The 20,390-nt window shown below is 43.3% G+C and overlaps 1 protein-coding gene across 2 annotated transcripts in view; it reads right to left on the minus strand.

The window, feature by feature from the left end:
- Nucleotides 1-3,908: 3,908 nt before the first annotated feature.
- LOC113572676 (kelch-like protein 29) overlaps nt 3,909-20,390 on the minus strand; it is a 65,675-nt gene continuing 49,193 nt past the window's right edge. For both annotated transcript variants that reach the window (XM_035532992.1, XM_027002441.2), the window contains 5 exons: nt 18,535-18,717; nt 17,578-17,758; nt 10,636-10,829; nt 7,013-7,157; nt 3,909-5,434 (listed from right to left, as the gene is read on the minus strand). In XM_035532992.1, coding sequence (XP_035388885.1) covers nt 5,251-5,434; nt 7,013-7,157; nt 10,636-10,829; nt 17,578-17,758; nt 18,535-18,717 — 887 coding nt within the window. In that variant the 3' untranslated portion in view covers nt 3,909-5,250. The remainder of the gene's footprint in view (nt 5,435-7,012; nt 7,158-10,635; nt 10,830-17,577; nt 17,759-18,534; nt 18,718-20,390) is intronic.

Below are 20,390 nucleotides of genomic sequence, written 5' to 3' on the forward strand. Positions count from 1 at the left end.
AAAAAGCTTCAAAGCCTTTTTATAATTTAAATGGAGTTTGAGCTCACAAAAAATTATATGGATTACTATGTGTGAGAAAAATGAAATTGGATTTTGTAGGAATAAAGTCCAACAATAAGAAGTAAGAAAAGGTATGAGAGTGAGACCTGACACTGGTCTACCCTAACCAATCAAACTTTCCAGAGTCTCCAAATTCTTATTGATTTGCAATGGTCTGATCATGCTGATTGGCCAGTCTTGTGTTGTAATCAATGTGAATACTTCAAAAAATAATTTGTTGATACACAAGTCACAAGGCTGCAGGAAGAAGGCTGTGTAAATTAGAAATAGACTGGTACATTGTTTGGTTGGTTTGCAGTTTACATCCTCTATCCTAGAAGGCTCCTTCTTGTAAACAGAATTCGACCTGGCCAAATTCCCATATGAGTTCCCATATGACCATGTGCTACAACATCCTTTGTTGCTACACCATGTACAACTGACTAGTTCATACATGCATTTTTTTCTTTCTGGAAAACATATGTATTATAAACAGTGAATCTTTCAGTCTGTTTCAAACTAGACACTACAAGCACTATGCATGTGTCTAGGCACTGGCAGGCAGAGAAGAATGGAAGACTAAAATAAACAAGCTTTGTTCTGACTCAATGCTCATTAATGTGCTTTTAAAATGGTTGCATTTTCAAGCAAGCTCTAATGATTTAATTTGTTCTGTCATAGTTTTTTAAAAAATCTTTTTTAAAATGTTCATTTTTGTTATCTGAACTGCACTCCTGTATACCAAACTGGATTATAATCCAAAATCATTACTGTTGCCATAAAATAGTTTTATAGTGCAGAGTATTAAAACAGTGTTCATTCCAGGCCTAGCTGTGTCTCCTACTGATCATCCAAGCCCAGCCAACTCTATGCAGCCTGAGGCCAAGGTGAAATTGTCCTTGCATCATTACCTGGACTCTGGTGCCTGGCCCCACAGCAATATCCCTTGTTGCTCTGAACCAATCCCCAATGTGTCAGACAGGAGGCAGCAGATAGGAGCCCAGAACATGGGCCTCCTCAGTCCTGTACAAGGACAAAGTGGCTTGGCCTGCCATAGCAGACAGGTGCATGCTTGGGTCCAGGGTCTTCCTAACTATCCTCCATCTGTGCTCAACAACACTGGCCACACAAGCTAAATCTGAATGAATGGCATTATGAAGGAGCAGAGTTCAGACTAAGTGTGGGGAACTCGGTGCCACATTCAGCCAATCAGAGATGGCTAAATCTTAATTGAAAGGGCTTAATTGAAATCACACGGAGGCAGTGATGTACTATATTCAACCTGCACTTTACATAGCTGAGGGAACAAAATGTTCCTACTCAACATTTTGGATAATCATTAATTGTGCAAACTAATATTACTGCAGGTCAACTGAATACAACAATTCACTGGGTATTCTACATTCAACATTCAGGATAGACTCAGATATCACATATTTTACAAGGAATATGAAGCAAACATATCTAAACGTGACAGCAGTACCTATGAAAAAAAATATTAAAAAAAACTTGCATAGGGGAATAATTACCCAGGCTCATCGGTCATCACATTTCCATTATCGAACAGCTCTGCTTTTCAGCTGAAGGTCACAGACCAACTCCTCAGACATCTTTGTCGTACACCACTCTAAACAGTCAAACACTAACATTCTTATTTAGCACTTAATTACTGCTAAGCTGCCTGCATGAATGGAGATCAAGTGAAAGGATGTTGTCTGCACAAAGAAAAATGTGACGTTCTAACATGAAATGACTGACACCAAAGAGCCATCTTTTCAAACCATACTGACAACCAAATCCAGTGAGTGTAATGTACTGCACCTAAATTTCCTAACTGGACAAATATTTTCCAGTTGGACTAGTAGTGATTCTGCCTTTTACTTTGAGGAGGGTGGCTCTTATTTAGAGAAAGGTGTTCATGTCCGTACAGGCAGTCATTCCCTTTTCAGATAGGAAAAATGGTTTTAATGAGATACATTAATGTGAGAATACACAAATGAGTTAATGGATTTGTTCAAAGGCTCGCCAGGATCAGAAGCAAAGTCTTAACTAAATGTTTCACACAAATATGAAATGCACAAATTCTTTTAGGAGTCAAATAACCAAATGAAAGGAGTTTTAAAAAATCATGCAACATGTGACTGGTTTGTATCATAATTGGTGCAAGAGTTACATAATGTAAATAATTCAGTAAGGAAATGACTGGAACAAGCTTCAGGGACAATACATGTCCTTGGATCGAGAGTCTGATTTTCCAACCGAACTCTGCAGAATGCCAGTACTGGGGTCTGTAGTACAGCCACAGCTCATTATAAGATATTGTTTAAAAAATCATGAACATTCGGCATACTTTCCCTCAGTGACTAATACAGTCTCCAAATGCACTGTTAACAAAAACAAAATCATTATCTTCTCACTTGAAGCATTTTGGTTGAATCCCCCTCCAGGCAACCTAGCCCCTTGGTATTCAAACACAATAATGGATTTTTCCACTGGCTTTAACTGTAACTCTGGCATTTAAAATCACCTTTTAAAAAACAGAATGTTTTTCATGTTGCGGTAGCATTTTCGCTACCCTATGTGCATCACTATTACATGTAGTACAAACACCAAGCAATGCTTTGTCCCTTCTCAAAGAAAGGGAGCTATCAAACTACACTACAGAAGACAAATCTGCATAAAGCATTGGTACAACTGCTCCCATCTTCAGCAGGGAATGCTAAGAAAGAAAAGAAGCACCAATCAATTATGCCACAATACAGGTGTCTCTTCGCAGCCAGACATATTCGGCACACGCAGTGAACCTCAACAAATGTGCAGAGTCTTGGGCAGTAAGGCTGTACTCAAGACGTGCATGTCGCAAAACAACAGCAAGCCTTTCAGAGGAATGCACAGATCAGAGCAGTGCTGTGAGCACATACGTAAGGCACGAGCTCTCCCAGCACTGGCCTAGTTTATTTAAATACCAGCAGGGGTTTGATGGCTGGCTATGATTGATGGCTGAATGCTACTCGAGTCGGCAGAGAGGCTGCAGGCGTAGGGCTGAACAGGTGCAGGAGCTAGGAGAAGCACAGTCAGCTCAGACCACACCAATTGTCCTATAAACTCACCAGGCCCAGACACCACCACCCTCCCTGTAACTCACCAGGACCAGACAACACCACCCACCCTATAAACTCACCAGGACTAGACCCCACCACCCATCCTATAAACTCACCAGGACCAGACCCCACCACCCACCCTATAAACTCACCAGACCTAGACCCCACCACCCACTTACCAGCACCAGACTTTCTAACAGCAAGAGCCAGTGCAACCTGGTGTAAACAAGAGGAGGCTGATAAAATAGTAGAGAGGAAATTAACTATTCCATTTCACAAAATATTGCACCGGGGGCTTGAGTGTTGGTACTAGAGTAAGTGGGTTGAGGTGTTGGGAGAAGTTGAGAAAACAGGAGTGTGAGTGTGCTGTCACAAGGCCAGCAGCATGTCTCTTTGTGATCCTGCTTTCTGCTCATAGAAGAAGAGATTTGTAAGCATGTCAGAGCCATGATGGTAGCACGATGAAACCAACATATTGTGTTGAAAAAAAATCTATAACCTTGCCTTTCATAAATATTACTGAGCAAAACTATGACAGTGGCTCCATGATAGTAACACTCTGCTTCTTTTCTTGGTTTCTGAAGTTTAGATAGACATCATGAAAGCCTATAATATCTCCTGTCCATCAACCCTGCATAAGGGACAGCCATGATTTTGTTGGACTTTCCCATCCATCAAATATCCATTTATACACACTCATTACTTGTATTCATAATGCAGAAAAGCACAACAATTATACTCAGTAGAGTTAAGAGAAAACACAAGTCATTGTTATGAATCAACATTGTATTCTCCATAATTATTATTGTTATAATTAATGATGAGGTATTCTCATTAATTTAAACAATAATAGCCATATGGCAATGATCAATTGCTCATTTTTTGTACATAATATTTCATTAACATACTATACATTTGTCTAAAAACAATTGTAATCATTTTAAGTTCCTAAAATAAACAATATAATTTTTCTCCCTCTAAATTCCAGAGAATCCTGTTCAATTCCAACAGTGTGCCAAGTGTCCTGCAGGCCTCAGTCAGTGGGCTTGGTTGGCAAACAGTGATGCCCAGGGAACAAAGGCAAAAGAAAATCCTATTTTCCCTCCGAGCTCCAGATCATTTGTGCTTTGGCAGAGTGCAAGACAAAAGTGCAGCAGTCCATGACAAAACTTCACATCCCAGAGCAATCCCGTTTGGAGCCCAGCAGTCCATAATTGAGGCCTTTGGCTGTCCTGAAGTCATTAGGATGAACAGAAACAGTCAAATCAGTAGGTGTCTCCAGCAGTACTATGGTTCCAGATTGAGGTCCTGGAAAAGGAATGCTTTTTCACGTTGGACATGAACACACTCCTTTTATATATCTAACTGTCACTATGGTAAAAGTAAGAGCTATCACATCAGATTGCTCATGCAACCCAAGTTTCAGCACTGAATAAATAAACTAAACTTTTCCTCCATTGTTACCAAAATATGTCATTCACATCATTCCACTTGGAGCTGGGCTGATTTTATCTGCACCAACAACAGAAAAGTAGAAATAAACAGTGACACTAATGAATAAAACGTGACTGCATTTCTACTAAAAGAACATTTATGAACAGTAAAAAAAAAGAAGTCAGTCAACAATGAACCAACACAAATGACTGAAATTTGATCAGAAATAGAAAAAGAGAGCATGGAGAGAGAGAGAGGAGGGGAGAGAGAGAGAGGAGGGGAGAGAGAGCAGGTGTTGTCTCGAATTAAAGTGGCAATGGAGCATTAAGACTAGTGCCACTCCAGACCTCCAGTGCCAGCAGCATGAGGTGAGATATGTTACCCGAAGGCGCCTCACTAAGGCACCGAGCCCGTTTGTGCCAAACAGCAAGGATTAGCTTCTACATTCCTTATGGGTGAGAGTGGGAGAGAAAGAGGTGATGAAATAACAGAATGAGAGACAGTTGAGGGAGAGAGAGTGTGTGTGTGAGAGAGAGACAGACAGAAGAGAGACTTCATAAACTGTGTCAGTATCACCCTGGTAATCTGGGGGCAGTGAGGGGGAGCAAGAATGCACACGAGGGCGCTGGTGCGGCAGAGATGTTGGCGTCACATTGGCACGCGAGGGGTCCAGGTGTCAGACACTCTGGATGTACTTCTTAATGACCACGCAACCATGCCGGAAGAGGGGGCAGGGCATGCTCTGTTGCAGCGTCCAGGTGTTGGTGCAGGGGTCAAAGGCCTCCATGTTCCCCAGAGCAGGCCCCTCACTGCTCACAAGGCCTCCTGTAGCGTAGATCTTCCCATCCAGTACCACGGCGCTAGGTGGGGAGAGAGAGCGGAGGAGAGAAGAAGACTGTCAGTAGCGGAGGATTTGGGGGGGGTTCCCAGCTCCAGCTCTACTCACAGCCCCCGACCACCCTGCAGTGTTCACACAGCATCCAACACACCTGCCTCTCACACTGAGATCCTGCTGTAGGCCTCGATTAAACGGATCAGCTGTGTTAGCGGTTAGAGCAGGACTCTGCAGGGTGGTAGATTGCTGCCCCATAAAATTATTTGGAGCAGATGTGCTCAAGGAAGAATAAATAATTTATTTCCCCATCTCCTGTTTTTTGCATTGTTAATTTTTGAACCTCAGTTTCAAAATGCCAGAAACTTTTAGTGGTGTGACTGGATTTGATGTGCCTTGGAAACAGAGCATGTGCTTCAGAAAAACATGGCAGATGTGTAGAGGCATGTGTACATGCACATGCACAGGCCTACACACATAAACACACATGCAGACAGATGCACATGCAGACACGCATAAAATATACAAATATGCCAACACGTTCAGTCACACATGCGCACACGTCTACACGCATGTATACACATACACATATTGACACAAATGAACTGTAAGGCATACATACAATGTAGTCACATGCACACACACGTATACACACACACACACACACACACACACACACACACACACACACACACAAATACATACATACACATACATGCAAACACAGACAAACATGCAGACATGTATTGAGGTTTTGTATATGCAGTTGCTCTGTGGCTCATCTACGCTTGATCTGGCAGGGAGCTAATTACTCTCTGTGCTGTGAATACCAATCAACAAAGGAGACAGTGCAAAGCCTAACCCAGGGGACCAGAAGTGAATTCTTATGTGTAGAAAGCTCCCTCCCTCCATTTCTCTTTTTGTCTCTTATTCTCTTTCTTTTTTTAATTTATCTGAAGAAACATCACCTTATCAGTGAGCTTGTTCCAGCTTTTCTTACATCAGCATTCTGGATGTCATTACTAATTTTGGACACGATTTCTTAGAATATGGGCAAAAAGATGTGGTTAGTGATACAGGATTCCAGATGTTTTAAATGTTTTTCCCACCTAAAAGACCAAATTAATCAAATTAACAGTACCTTTCATATCTACCTGAGAGCAAACAGCCTGAGAGCTAGAACCTTTCAACACACTCGGGTGTTCCCTAGATGAGTGGCTTTCACACAATCAGCAGATAAAGGCTTTGATATGCCTAATGATATGAAAAGTGGTTGGATGGAGAAAGTGACAGGTCAAGTGCAAATGAGAGGTTGTGGCGCTTTTAATGCTGTTGGTAATACACTGCTTAGGTGCTCTACCTCAGAAACAGACAAGCAGAGGCAGGCCAGTCACACTGATGGATCTGCTCAAGCAAGTCACAACAACCCGCGATGTGGACAGTTACTTTACTCAATGTAATATATGTAATGTATTACAGTCGCAGCAGATTTAATGTGGTCTGACAGAATAAATGGATGCTGTCCAACGAGAGGTGTTAACGTGTAAAGCCAGGAGCAAGCCACAGCTTGGGCATCCTGGCTGGGGGTGGGGCCTGCTCTCCACACCTGCAGAACTGCCGAGACTGGTTCATGTTGGGCCCTGCTTTGATGTGGCCCTTTTCTGGGTCGTAGATTGTAGTGGCTCTCGCATACGCTCCGCCCAGGATGAAGATGAAGCCATTGAGTGTTACAGCAGGAGCGTACTTGTTGTCTGTATAGGGCATGTGCACGCACACACACATGCACACACACACACACACACACACACACACACACAAACACACAAAGGAGAATGTAACATAATTACATAGAATTTTAGAGAAAAATACATAGATCTTTTTACAGAATTCATCCATACAGAGCAGTGTTCAATGTTATATATATATATATATATATATATATATATATATATATATATATATATATATATATATATATATATATATATATCCTGGACAGCATGCTCATCACAGATCTCTTCTCAGCTCCTTATCACACTTGTTATGCGAATGGAAAACCAGCAACTTTGCGTGGTGAAAGGCAGGAGGTCGGTGAGGTGCACCTTGCATTGATCATCCATACCACCACTCCTCCAAACGACGAGAGGCCCAGTGCAATTCACTCCTTTTGAGCAAATAAGCAGGAGAAGAACACATGAATAATTGATGAGGCGAGAAAAATAACTGAATTACCATCACGCACTCTACAACAGCTGTGATTTCAACCTCATCTGCCAGAGTAAAACTTGTGTATGGTTAATTAAATTTCCTGCGCTCTCGGTTCTGGAGGAGCTCCTGAGGAGGAGTTGAATTATGGGTGATATGGAAGCCCACATGCAGAATAGCAGAATTTGACTGAGTAGCCAAGCATAGACACCCAATGTAGTGCCCTGTGTGCCCTCTGGGTGGCGCTGCAGTCAGAGTGGGCCAAACCTGAGTCTTTGAGCTGGCTCAATTGTATGCGACACAGTCTCCAGAGCTCAGCTAAGGTCACTTCTACTTTATCCTCCCTTCAGCACACAGCTCTTTGCTTGTCCACACATATGTGCGGAATCTGTCTGTTTTCGTTTGTGTTTGGCTATGCTACACAACACTATATCCCTGTTGAGAACCGAAGTGTTAATCTGCTATCCTCAGTGGGGTGCAACTGATAAAAGGGGATCCTAAAGAAGTCAGTCTCCTTCTCTTTGCGCCTACACACAGACACAGCTTAAAAACTAATAACTAAGCTTATCTTCCCTCGTCTCCACAGTTAAATGAAGTTGCTGAGTTCTGTGATGTCGGATGCACAGTGGTATCATCTCCTTGTTCTCGTTAGTGCTATCTGTGGGTGACACAGCTCTGTAGCGGGGTTTATTTATATTGTAAATGCACAGTATTAGCCTACACTATACAAGCTCTCTTCCTAAAATTCCTTTCAGGGTTCCTTGCCCTGGTTGGTGGAGGGTTGAGGCTGGCTGGCTCTGGTACCACTGCTCTCAGGTGACAGGTGGGAGCATAGCATGTGCATACCCACTCTAACATAGCTTACTGAGACCAGGGGATGTAATAGGGTCCATCCACTGTGGGACAAGACCTTCACTGCAGCCGTGGAGGCAGAGCAGTGTATAGAACAGTGTTTAGCACTGTGCTTAGAAGCTTTTCCATGGCATAAATATATTGCTAAGTAGAATGGAGAGAGACTTCATGTATCTATCTCAATGCATGTGTACCTCTTTGAATCTATTGCAAAAACACACATGACATGGCAATGAAAGCTACTTATAGAAAAAAAAAATTATATCGATTATAATAACAATACAAGCAAATCTGCAAAACTGGACTAAGATAAAACTAAGTGAGGCATTCTAGAGCCACAGCTCTAAAGACATAGACCAAGCCACTGGCCTCGCATACTTCATCGTGTCTGCTGAAGTACAGCCACACCACTTGACATCACTAAGGCCCTTTGTGGATCACCGACCCCTTTAGCAGTAATCAACAGAGCATGACTGCTCTTCCACGGAGCGGTTCCGTGGGAGGCTGTCCTTGCTGAGGGTTAATGTGAGCACATGCTCTCTGGCCCTGAGCTCACCTGTTCCACACTGGCCTCTGTCTGATGTATAAGATTGCTATGGCCTCATCACACTGAGGATAAGATCGGATTCCAAAATATTTTATAGCTTATTAATTAAAGGTTGCTTCTTCAAGTGATCTGAGTAATCTTCACTTTAGCATAACAGAAAACCAATTAAACAGAATTTTTATAACATATTTTAGAAATGTTTATAGTTTGCAGAGTTGTACTTAGAGTTCTACTTAGTCAAAGTTGTAGTTCAGCTTAATGAGAGGTGTGTGGTGTTGCCTACCATCATCTGTCTCTCGACCTCTCTGGCTGGGAGCTGTTTACAATGTAACTTGACTCTACTAACTGCACAACCCCTCCCACCCTTATGCCAACCTTCTGTAACATCTTGCTTGACCTGTCAGAATGATGTCAGAGCATAATCAAGTTCATTACTTGGTTGTAGTACACACACTGGCATGACAAACCTGCCCTTTTGAAATCCAGTCCAAATTCCTAAACCAGTACTACAGTAGTTTTATTGACCTACTTCTGCATACTGTCATGCTCCATGCCTTGTGTAACTATGGGGATATAGTTTAAACTTTAATTCATGTTTTGACACCCGCATTATTAAATATAATAAACAGTGTTACTTTATTTGAATTATTCATCTGAGGTTGAAAGAGTGAACGTCTGAGATCATAGGAGCCAAAATCATTTACCATTCTCACAAAACGACAAAGACACTGGGATTTAAAAAGAGCTGCATCTTGGGGTGAATGCATCTGGTACAGTTCAGAGTAGAAACAACATTTTCACATAAGTGGAATGAAGCAGATGCCTTCCCATAAGCTGAATTATGCAATGCCAATGTGTGAGTCATAGAAAAGGGGGGCAGAAAACGTGCTACTGGGTGCAAAAATCTTGGTATTTTTTCAGCCTGAATATCCACTCAGCTCCTGCTATAAATGAACACCTGAAGTGGTAAATTCAAGGAATACAAGACACAGAGGTATCATGGGAGCTGCAACACCACATCTGCACTCCTGGTCAAACACTGGCTAGCCTTAATTGGCCTCCATCACCTGGTTCAGTAGAGATTTTCTTGCATGTGTGATTTAATGCATTCATGTCATGGATATTCATGGATATACAGACCAAGTGTTCCTTGTATAAAGCACCCAAACAATTAAAAGATTGAGTGAGTTCCACATCAAAAAGACATGGCATATAGGAATGGTTTGAGGATGTCCTGAACGTTGCTTGCTCTTGCTTGCTCTTATGTTTTAATTTAACAGTTATTTTTTCCCTAATGGACTTTCAGTAATGAACCACCTCCTCTGGACTGCACCTGGTAACCTGTCTGATTTACTGGTTCCACTGAACCTTGCCTTGGTCTGGCCACTATATTCCTGAACACACAGCACTTGGTCTGGCTCCCTGTATCCCTGTACACAGAGTGCTTTTTACACCTTACATCAACCTGTCTGCCTGTTTATTACTGTGCATAGTAAGCATACAGGTTTAAAGACAAAAAATAACCCCAACTGAAATTTCTGAAAGCACAGAATAGTGAAGAGTGCACCCTTTTCCAAGTGTGGAGGATCTCCCTGTGGCAGCCAGGAGACTGAAGGTCATCGTACCTATCATGGGCGACTCGATGAAGCTCCAGGCATTGGTCTGAGGCACATAGGACTGTAGCACGCCAGCAGAGCGGCCAGCCTCATTCACACCGCCGAACACGTAGATCTTCCCCCGGCACACAGTGGCAGCGGCCGAGTGCACAGGCCGGGGCAGCTGTGCCACCGTCTCCCACTGGTTAGTGATGGTGTCGTACCTGGAGGAACCAAGAAGAGGTCACTGTTCAGATAAAAACTGGATGGTCCACAAATGGCCCTGGTGCAGTCTTAGGATTGGTGATGTTTGTGTAATATTTAGATATTCTTTTGTGGATTTTATCATTATTTTTTCCTGATAGGATCAAATTTACCTCATATCATACCCAGATTCCTTCCTTCACCAAATTCACAGGTCAGTGTCCTTACACTGCACAACACTTCCATTATTAACTGTCATTATTTGCATGTAAACAGCTAAGGAAATACATTAAGAGAAACGTGTGAGCGTGCCAAACAGACTCAAATCAATTCTCTCCCCCCCTGGAATTTAGTTACACCCTCTCTAGCTGTAGGCGAAAATGAATGCACCTGCATCCATTTTTAAGGTCATTTAAATGCCAAAAATACATGGACAGACACTGTTAGTCTCTGAGCCCACAAAGTAACATCATTAAATTTCACTCTGGGTTCCAACTTATCTAATCCTGCTGCATACAGTCTCTGGTCAGAGCAGATGCTATGTGTGGACTATGCAATCCGATACAAGTCATGGCTCTGACTGAGGGCCTGTGCAGTCCAGATTCCAAACTGAGATCCTGCACTCAATCCTGGAGGAAGGCCTGTGGGGAGTATCGGGCTTGGCTGAGGAGATTGCCTGTTAGTGGGGTGAAAATTGAGCAGGGAGAGTGACTGAGTTGGGATCACTGAGTCAGACCATTATCAGTCTTAATAGGAGCACTGAGAGCCCAGTTTGGAGCTCAGAAGGTCTGCAGATGAGCCCATTCTATTTATGGCACATTTAAGAGATATGGAGGGGTTTTAGGGGTCAGAGGCTGATCTCTGCTCCTCCAGAGAAGGACTCCATCTTGGACTCAGAGATCAGCCCTCAGCTGTATCGAGGTCCAAATGAATTAAGCAATCTTGAAATGACAAAGAGTCACGCACTGGATCAGGCAGCGGCAGCTGCAAACAGTGGATCCCCTACGTATGACAAACTGGGCCGACACTGGAATGGCACAAGCAGATGGTGAGTGAACAGAGAGCTGCTGCCTCCGTCTCAGAGCTCGTGGAGAACAGCGCTACGTCGCTGTCAGCTCAGCGGCTCATGGCAGAGGCCATTAATTACACAGAGGGAGCATGTTATCAGCTGACTTCTGCCGCTTTATTTTAATGACTTTTACAGTGTCGTGCAGGAAGGACCTAATTATGTGAAATAATGGCTTCGAGTTGTTTTTTTTTAAACAAATGTTACAGCTTGACATAACAAATGATGTTACTAAAAAGTGAGCTTTTACCCCGCTCTGATGGTTATGGTTGTACTTTATCTGTAGTTCATAAAAAGATACAGGGATATACAGGGATCCCGAGGTACACAAACCCAAATAATGCATAACTTTGCCCAAATTAAATTCTAATTGCTAAGAGGATTTTTTTCATAATCCGATTATGACAGTTTCAAGATGAGCTCAAAAACTATCACACATCGCCTCCCCAGAAGTCCATGATAAAAATCCCTTATCTAATTATTACATTTTTGCAATACTTTCATAAATAACAAGTACTACTCTGATTTAAGAAACTAACTATCAGATGGAGTGGAGTACACTATAGGACTTATAAAGAGTATGTGTCTCACCCAGTATTTGGAGCTACACCTGTCCTCACACTGCCTACCACTCATCATGCTGCAATGCATGGTCACTGGAATAACCATCTCAGGGGAAATGCAACCCCCCCCTCACCCCCATCTTCTACCCCATCATGGGCATCAAATAAGCACTTAAAGAAGTGCACAGAAGAGTGCTGGCCCAGACAGCTGGGCTGGGGGTGGGACATGCAGAGCCCAAGGCAACTTGGACTGGTCAGACACAGCGTAAAATATCCGGTGAGTTGGCAACTGCCCAAGGGGCTCGACAGCACATTGGCCTGCCTTCTCCTCAATACTCTTTGTGGTTAAGGTTGGTCAAACCTGTGACACACATGTTGATATATCTTAATCTAAGATTTCCTGATGGTCTATTTTACACCAGAGGTTTTAATAATATCTTAGTGACCATAAAAGCCTCTATTCAATACCAACCCCCTGGAGAAATCACGCAAAGAGAATCCTAATGCATTCCGAAACAAACTCTCTAATCAACATTGAGTTTTAATTACAAAATGGGACAGCCTAATAGCACTCTAAATTAATTAAATCTCTGAGACAAAAATAAAAACATTCTTACAGACTCAATATACATCAACAGCAAACAAAGAGTTTCCATTTCAATCAACAGATGTAAACTAGATCGCTGGAGTAAACTAGGCTTGCCAATGCCCTCCAATCTGAACAGCAGGATGAGCCCCAGTTCTATAGGACAAGCCCCACATGGAGCATTGACTTGGCATGCACTACTGCCAAGCCAACCAAGGTGATGCGCACTGCACTCGTCAGCCGTCCAAAGGACAGCTCGAAACACATCTGCATTATGGCATCACTTGTTAACCGTGTATGGATCAGTCAGTCTGACAAAGCACATGCTGCACAAAACGTGTCTATGCATATGCATCCGTTAGCATATTTCTTTGCATCCATTAGCATATATCTTTCTTGTGGTCATCAGCAAAGTCAAAAAGAACAAGGTAAATCATTCATTGAGAAGAGACATACAGAAAGAAGGCAGTGGTCAGGCTCCTGGAATAACCTTGTCCAAGCTGTAGCAGATACACTCGTGCTATTACTCATGTACTCAAACTGACCACACTTAGGTTTAGAACAGTGGCGTCTGTTCCACAGACACAAACCAGGCCAAGGTTGCCACACAAAATCACCAACAAACTATCTAAATTCTGAGCAGTCTCCTCATGTGGAAAGGGAGAAAGGGAAAATGAGCAAAGAGAGAGCGAGAGAGAGAGAGAGAGAGGGAGGGAGAAAAAAGGGGGAGAAAGGAAGAGAAAGAGACAGACAGAAAAAGAGGGAGATTGTATTTGTGTAGGGCACCTTGAGATTCAAACAGGCATGAGAGAACAGTAAGACGATATGAAGGAAGAAGAGGGTTGGCCCACATATCACACATCATGTCTTGGGCCTAACAATATATATAATATAATATGCTCTAAAATTGTAAGATTATGTTTTGGAGTCCAGTGAGTTGGTGGGCAGTGAGAGCTTCTGACTAGCAGCGCCTCTGACATCATTATCGGCACACAGCCCTCTCAGGGCTAGAGTGGATAGGAGAGCCATGCAGGCCGCGAACACTGAGCTATGTCACACACACATGCCAGGAGCGTGCCAATCTCTGTCCACACTATAAATATGGCTTCCCAGACTGCACATGGACTTCCTGCCTCAAGAATATGTTCTCTGCATGCTCACCTGCCTCTGTGGTCTGCTGCCTCATCCTCTCTGTATTCCATGCAGTGGCCTGTGGGAATGCCTGATCAATAGCTTCCAATCTGACCTCATTATACATTTCCTCAAAATTCATGCGAGATAGTCATGTACTCAATGTTTCTTATCTGATACACAACCATCCGTGAGCTTGGGCAAGCCCCAAAGCACCTGAGACCCACTGATCTGCACGTGTCTAGTAAGATTCAAGTTCATGATGTACATGAGTCTCTGTAAAGATAACACCTTGAGCTGTTTGTGCCTGGTCTGCAACTGATGCTAGATATTATGGGCTAAGCAACATAATTGGACAGGCTGCAAATTCACTCAAACTTGATGACTATCTACTAATTTGTTTATGGATGTCATAAGTAAAAAAAGCCTTGAAGCACTTCATTCAGTTCAAGCACTGAAGGTCAGGCCTCGAAAAGCTTGAGTATCATCAACTGACATTTAGCTGAAGGTACTGCATAAAGATAGTCATGGTGAAGTTGTATTATGGCATTAGAGCATTACAATAACAGTACAGAAGATTAAATTATGATCAAAGTCTTCAGATTTGATTTTTATGGTAAATTAGGTTCATAATTTAAGTTATCCAAAATGGACAGGAAAATTCTTTCTGCATTTTTTCTGTTTTTCATGTATAGAATAGTGCAGTGTAGAATCTGGGATTTTAGTATTGAGTCTTATTTTGCCATTTTTGTCAGATTGGGTCACTTTTCTCCAAACAGACCGTCTTTACACACTGTGATAGCAGCCTCCCCATATGCTAGTTCCAAGAGTCTTTATACTAGGATGATTGCGCATATATCTCAGCCACTTGGGATTTCACTTGAAAACACATTCGTCAAAAGTGAAGCATTTCTTTAAATAAATAGGGTGTTTTTAGAGGTGGATTTTATTTTTGTTTCTTTATGTTCTACCTAGTGGCAGAGACTTATTAAAGCTGGATGAGGTCCTGCAGAGCAGAAGGCAGCGATAGCAGCTACTACACAGCTGCTGCATTCTGACCGACACGCTACAGTGCAGTGAGAGGAGAGTCGGGTGGTGGAAGTGAGATGCGCTTGTTTCAACAGCAAGCATGAGGGGAAAAGAGACTTTCAATTAGGCAAACTGTCAGAAATGGTTGCTGCCACCTTAGCTGCTTCAGTTCCGTGTAGCGGCCCAAACGCGCTGGCGACCATCTGAAAGCAGCTGTCTGGAGCTGCGTGGAGAGCTCAGAGAAAGAGAGCAGGATGACAGCGCAGGAGGAAGAGGAATTATCAGTTCCTTTAATCCCGTGGTGTGGGGAGCTAGCACGGCGGGCTGCGCTATCTCAGCAGGGCACAATGCTAGCAGGCTTGGGCTGGCTCTGGGAGCCCATGGCCCAGCATGCCGGCTACCGAACACAACGTTTAATGATTCCTTTGTAGACCAGATTGGGAATGACTGACATTCCCTCTGCCCCGCGCTTTGCTTCTCTGGGATAGAGCACAATGGAGTATCTGGATTCAAAACAATCTCAAAGTTGTGGGAAAACTTGATGATTCTCAAGGAAAAGTCTGCATGAAACTGTGCAATAATGCACTGTATGTTTCTATATGGCTCACAAGGAGAGTTCAATTAGATATTGGAAGCTTTATCTTATATAAGAGAATAGTAACAATAGTATAAAATAGATATGCCTAAATGCCTTGATGCCCAGTTCTTTAAGCACACATGGTATTTTAATTGACTTTTGATCTTATGGAGTAGCACAGAGCAATGAGATGGTGTCCATGTCATGACAAGAACTCATGCAGGGAGAACTAACTCTCTCAGCAGAAGTGATTCTCTTTCTGAGCTCAGGAAGCAGAACAGCTACTGGATATGGGCAACAGTGTGGCTTTGTGACTGTGTCCAGAATCCATCATCAAAGACCAAATAAATTGTAAGTGCTGGTAATAACACTAGAGTAGGGAACATCCTTGACATAATCGCAGTTCTTCCCTGGCTAGCCCAAGGCTTCCCTCTAGGGGTGTGGTATTTCAAAATGGCAAAAGGTTAGAAGTCTCCCAGCCAGCACACATTCAGGCAGTTTGATGAGCAGAGGACTGGAGGGACACTAACTAGGCCTTGCAATGAGGCTTTTTCTCCTGCTGGAGCACATTTCGCTTTACTCTAGGGGATGTTTACATCACAACCACAGAACAGAATATGTATACTATATACTGCTGTATAAATAGGAGCTGAATTATCACATAATTAGAGGAAGACAGAAATGAAGTGAGGGAGAAAGGTTGGGAGAGAGAGAGCCAGAAAGAGAGACAAATACAGGAAAAGAGAGAGGGAAAAAGAGGGAGAGAGAACAAACGAGTGAGACACAGCTACACACATTACCCTGCAATTGATTAGAAATATGGCCTCCCCTAAGAATGGCCCGTTAGTGGCCTTGAGAAAGAGACAGATTGAAGACATAATTCTGAGCAGAGGAGATTTCATGGTCAGGAGCATGAAACTGAAGGCAAGATAGATAGTAGGCCACAAAAGAGGAGGCAGTGAGAGAGCCCAGGATCCCACTAGAGCAGCTTCGAACAGCAAACCAAGCACTGCTCTGTAACCAATGACTCCCCCACTGCTCTGTCAATTAACTAGTGACTCATGCAAATCCACTGCAGGCCAGACACCTGGAGTGGGCAATATACGAGGCCGGATGGGTCTATACACAAGGCCAGTCAATTTCAGGGATGTGCTGTTTCTCTTTGTGAGAAATGGGAATAAGTTCAAGATTGCAGAGGGAATGCCAACTCTTGGAGCATAAGCATAACAAACGAATGCGCTGCTTTTAAGAGAATATGTAGCTATTTTTATCATGTCTGTCCACTCAACAGGAAAATGCGCCACAATAAGCAAGGAACAAAACACATCAAAGTTTGGAAGTAGCATTGCCACAAGCAAGATAGCTTTTTGTTAATCATGAGCAGGAAATATTTTCTCTACTGTGTGCTATTATCCATATTTCCCATTTTTCAAAAGTACAGTTTTAATGTACCTGTACTGCTTGAATTACCTTCAAAACCACAATGCTAATGAGAAAAACATGCTACAGAGCTACAGAGCCATAACCGTTTGTTATAGCAATAGTCCAAGCTGTGGTATTCAAAGCAAAATGTGATCTAATCTGTGCAATGCACTTGTACCATAGTCACCTATCCCTGAAACATTTCCCACAATACCCTAGCAGAGATCTAATTATCAGATCAGCCACCAACTCAGAAAAAGCTGACCATGCATTTATCTGGAATGCACCACGGTTTCTGATAGTGTGTTTAATTTAGGTGCAGGCACTGTCTGTGTGTGTGTGTGTGTGTATGTGTGTGTGTGTGTGTTTGTGAGAGTGAGTCCAGTCATCATACCTTTCTACATTATCCAGGTTCCCAGCTACCCCAAGACCTCCAATGGTGTACAGCTTGCCATCATAAACCACGCTGTTGTGACGACATCGGGGGACTGTCATTCGAGACACCAGGTTCCAATTATCCAGCAGGGACATGTAACACCACACATCTGACAGCATGACTCCTGACTCCATTCCACCTGGAGAAGGTGCAAAGCCCAAACACAAATGACTACTCAAGTCTCCATTTACACCTCCCTGCTCTAAAGGCGATCAGGCTGCTTCACATACCTGCTCTAATACTACCCTGCTGGAGGGGCACCCTCCAAAAATCCTGTTAAAAAAAATGTTTATCGCCAGTGTAAAGTGTAAAGCGATAATGGTAGCATTTTCCTGCTATAATCTATATTTATGGAATAAGTATTTTTAAAACACCTCATGCATTTTGATAGGCCTCATTAGTTAGTAATAACTAATTAAAAATGTAAGAGATATGTCCCCAATTAGAAATGGCGAAAGCTACAATGTTCTGCAGGTATATGGACTACCTGCTATCCTGTATTACAGCACTCCTCAGTGTACTCAGACAGCACCATGGTGATCTTAGCAGATATATGATTGTCTTATGCACCATACTGTCCTTCCATACCAGTGAAATTGTGGTCAATTACAATCCGGTGGGCGGCACATGGCACAGCTGAAACTACAGCATGAATTCAACCAGCGGGGAACCAAGAATGATATTTTCACTGAGAGAGTCAGCTGGGAGCTATGTTTAGCTTCATAATACTGACTGAGTCTGTTAAAAAAAACAAAAAACCCCAAAAACAAAACAACCCAAAAAACAACAGCAAGCAAAGTCGGGAAAGGTGGAGAGAATGTCTCTGCGGTAGCGCAGCACACTAGGCTAAATATAAAAGCAAGCGCCAGTGTGATTTTTCCCAAATGACTAGTGACATGTAGACTGTTTGATTACCTGACAGGTAGATATTATCCCCTGCTGAAATGACTGAGAAGAACTCGCGGTCGTAGAATGGCAAGCTGGCCAGGGGGTACCACTTGTTGTTCTGGGGGTTGAAGCAAGTGACGGCTGTCAGCGAGCGCTGGCTCATGCCAATGACCTGTCGCCCCCCAACCAGCACTATCACCTCAGCAACCCCTGCAGGACAAGGTACAGTGAAAAAATGCAAAAAAGAAATAATTAAAAAACAAAACAAAACCTAGAACCAATGTAATGCACACACAGTGCTTTTTCACAGAGTTTTGACATTTTGAGTGGATGGAAGAGCCTGGTAGCCAGTTGAAGCAAAAGCAAAAGTACATTTTACAGTGTTTAAAAGGCTGACAATCTAGCCTAGGACTTTTTTCCTAATTATGCATATGTTACGCTGGAGAAGGAAGGAGTACCATCTCTGCGTGACTTAGTTCTTTCACACGGCAGCATGGGCCTCAGAGCTGCCATTTTCGGTCAGCCGTGTAGAGCAAGTGACAAAAGGAAGGCAAACAAGCAACCCAGTGACATCATCCACAGCTGCCGAGGGAGAACTTCACATAATCAGTGAAACTAATAAAACAAACGGCAGTCATGGGCAGCCAAAAAGCCCAGGGAAGGAGAAAGCCCCAGGGACTGGGACACAAAAACCACAAGCTTAGATAAAACTCAGCACTGGCTAACTTGAGGATGCATACAACTACTGCTGTGACCCACACAGACCAATATATTTATTTAGGCGATGATAAAGCAGAGGATTCACTTTGTGGAGATTCTTGTCTGTGGGCTCCGGGGCTCAGTTAGTTTGATTACCCAACAAGATTTTATCCCCGAATGTTTGGATTAAAATTCATGACATCCATTCCTCCTCCAAGACCAGAGGGCCAGGATACAGGGGATCAGCCCTTTACAGCAGAAGAAAATGAAATGGCAATATTCACAACAGAAGAAAGCAGAAACATCCGAATGTAGCTCAGCTCTGTAAAAGAATGATTCCTGTTCTGTCGCATCATTCTTTCTATAGTGTTCCAGAAAAATCACATGTTCAGAATCACTGTGTTTGAAAAGGTGTACCACAAGAAGTATTCCTGCATAGGTAGAGAATATCAGGCCTGTACATTACTGCCAAGTAGCATGCCCATCTGCTTGCATACTGCAATGGTCTTCACATGCCTGGCATAGTCACAAGGCTAAGGCTCAGCTACGGCGTGACCTGGCTGATGTAGAGGTCCTCCAGCCTACTGAGTCACACTGTCTTTATAGGGCACAGAAACAGCAGTCCCTCCTTTGCAAATGCTGCCCATTCTCCACACCTCAGGACCAGTGGGAAACTGCCACCTCCATCCATCAAATGCTTTGTGACAGCCGTGCCAGGGAGGTATGCTCACTCCCCACCACTGGTTGGCTCTGCCCGCCGTCCAGCTGCTCATTGCTGCCCCTGGCTACACTGCTGCATAAGCGAGAGAGCACAGCATTAATCTTGCCCAATGCTCAGGCCGGGTTTGGTAATCTGGGATCCATGGCATTCCTGTGCCCCTGCTGTGGGAGGGGGCCACCTGCCCCTAGGACTCTCCCACTGAAAAACCCAACGAGACGGGGAATTACAGGAGGTGTCGGGGGCCTGCCGCACTGCCTCTGCTGATTAGAGCGGATTAACTGGCTTTGAAAGGACAGCATGCAGTCAGCGCTGAGTCAGAATGCACTGGAGCATGTTCTGATAATCACAGGTTGGACAGGAGTGCATGGAGCATCCAATACAAAAAACATCATGGCAGAGTGTGTGAAAAATTGGGTGGAAATGCCCTTAGGAGGAAGACCTTTAGCCTGAGGTCAAGTGAGCA

The sequence above is a fragment of the Electrophorus electricus genome, chromosome 13 (genome assembly GCF_013358815.1).
Source record: "Electrophorus electricus isolate fEleEle1 chromosome 13, fEleEle1.pri, whole genome shotgun sequence".
Lineage (NCBI taxonomy): Eukaryota > Metazoa > Chordata > Actinopteri > Gymnotiformes > Gymnotidae > Electrophorus > Electrophorus electricus.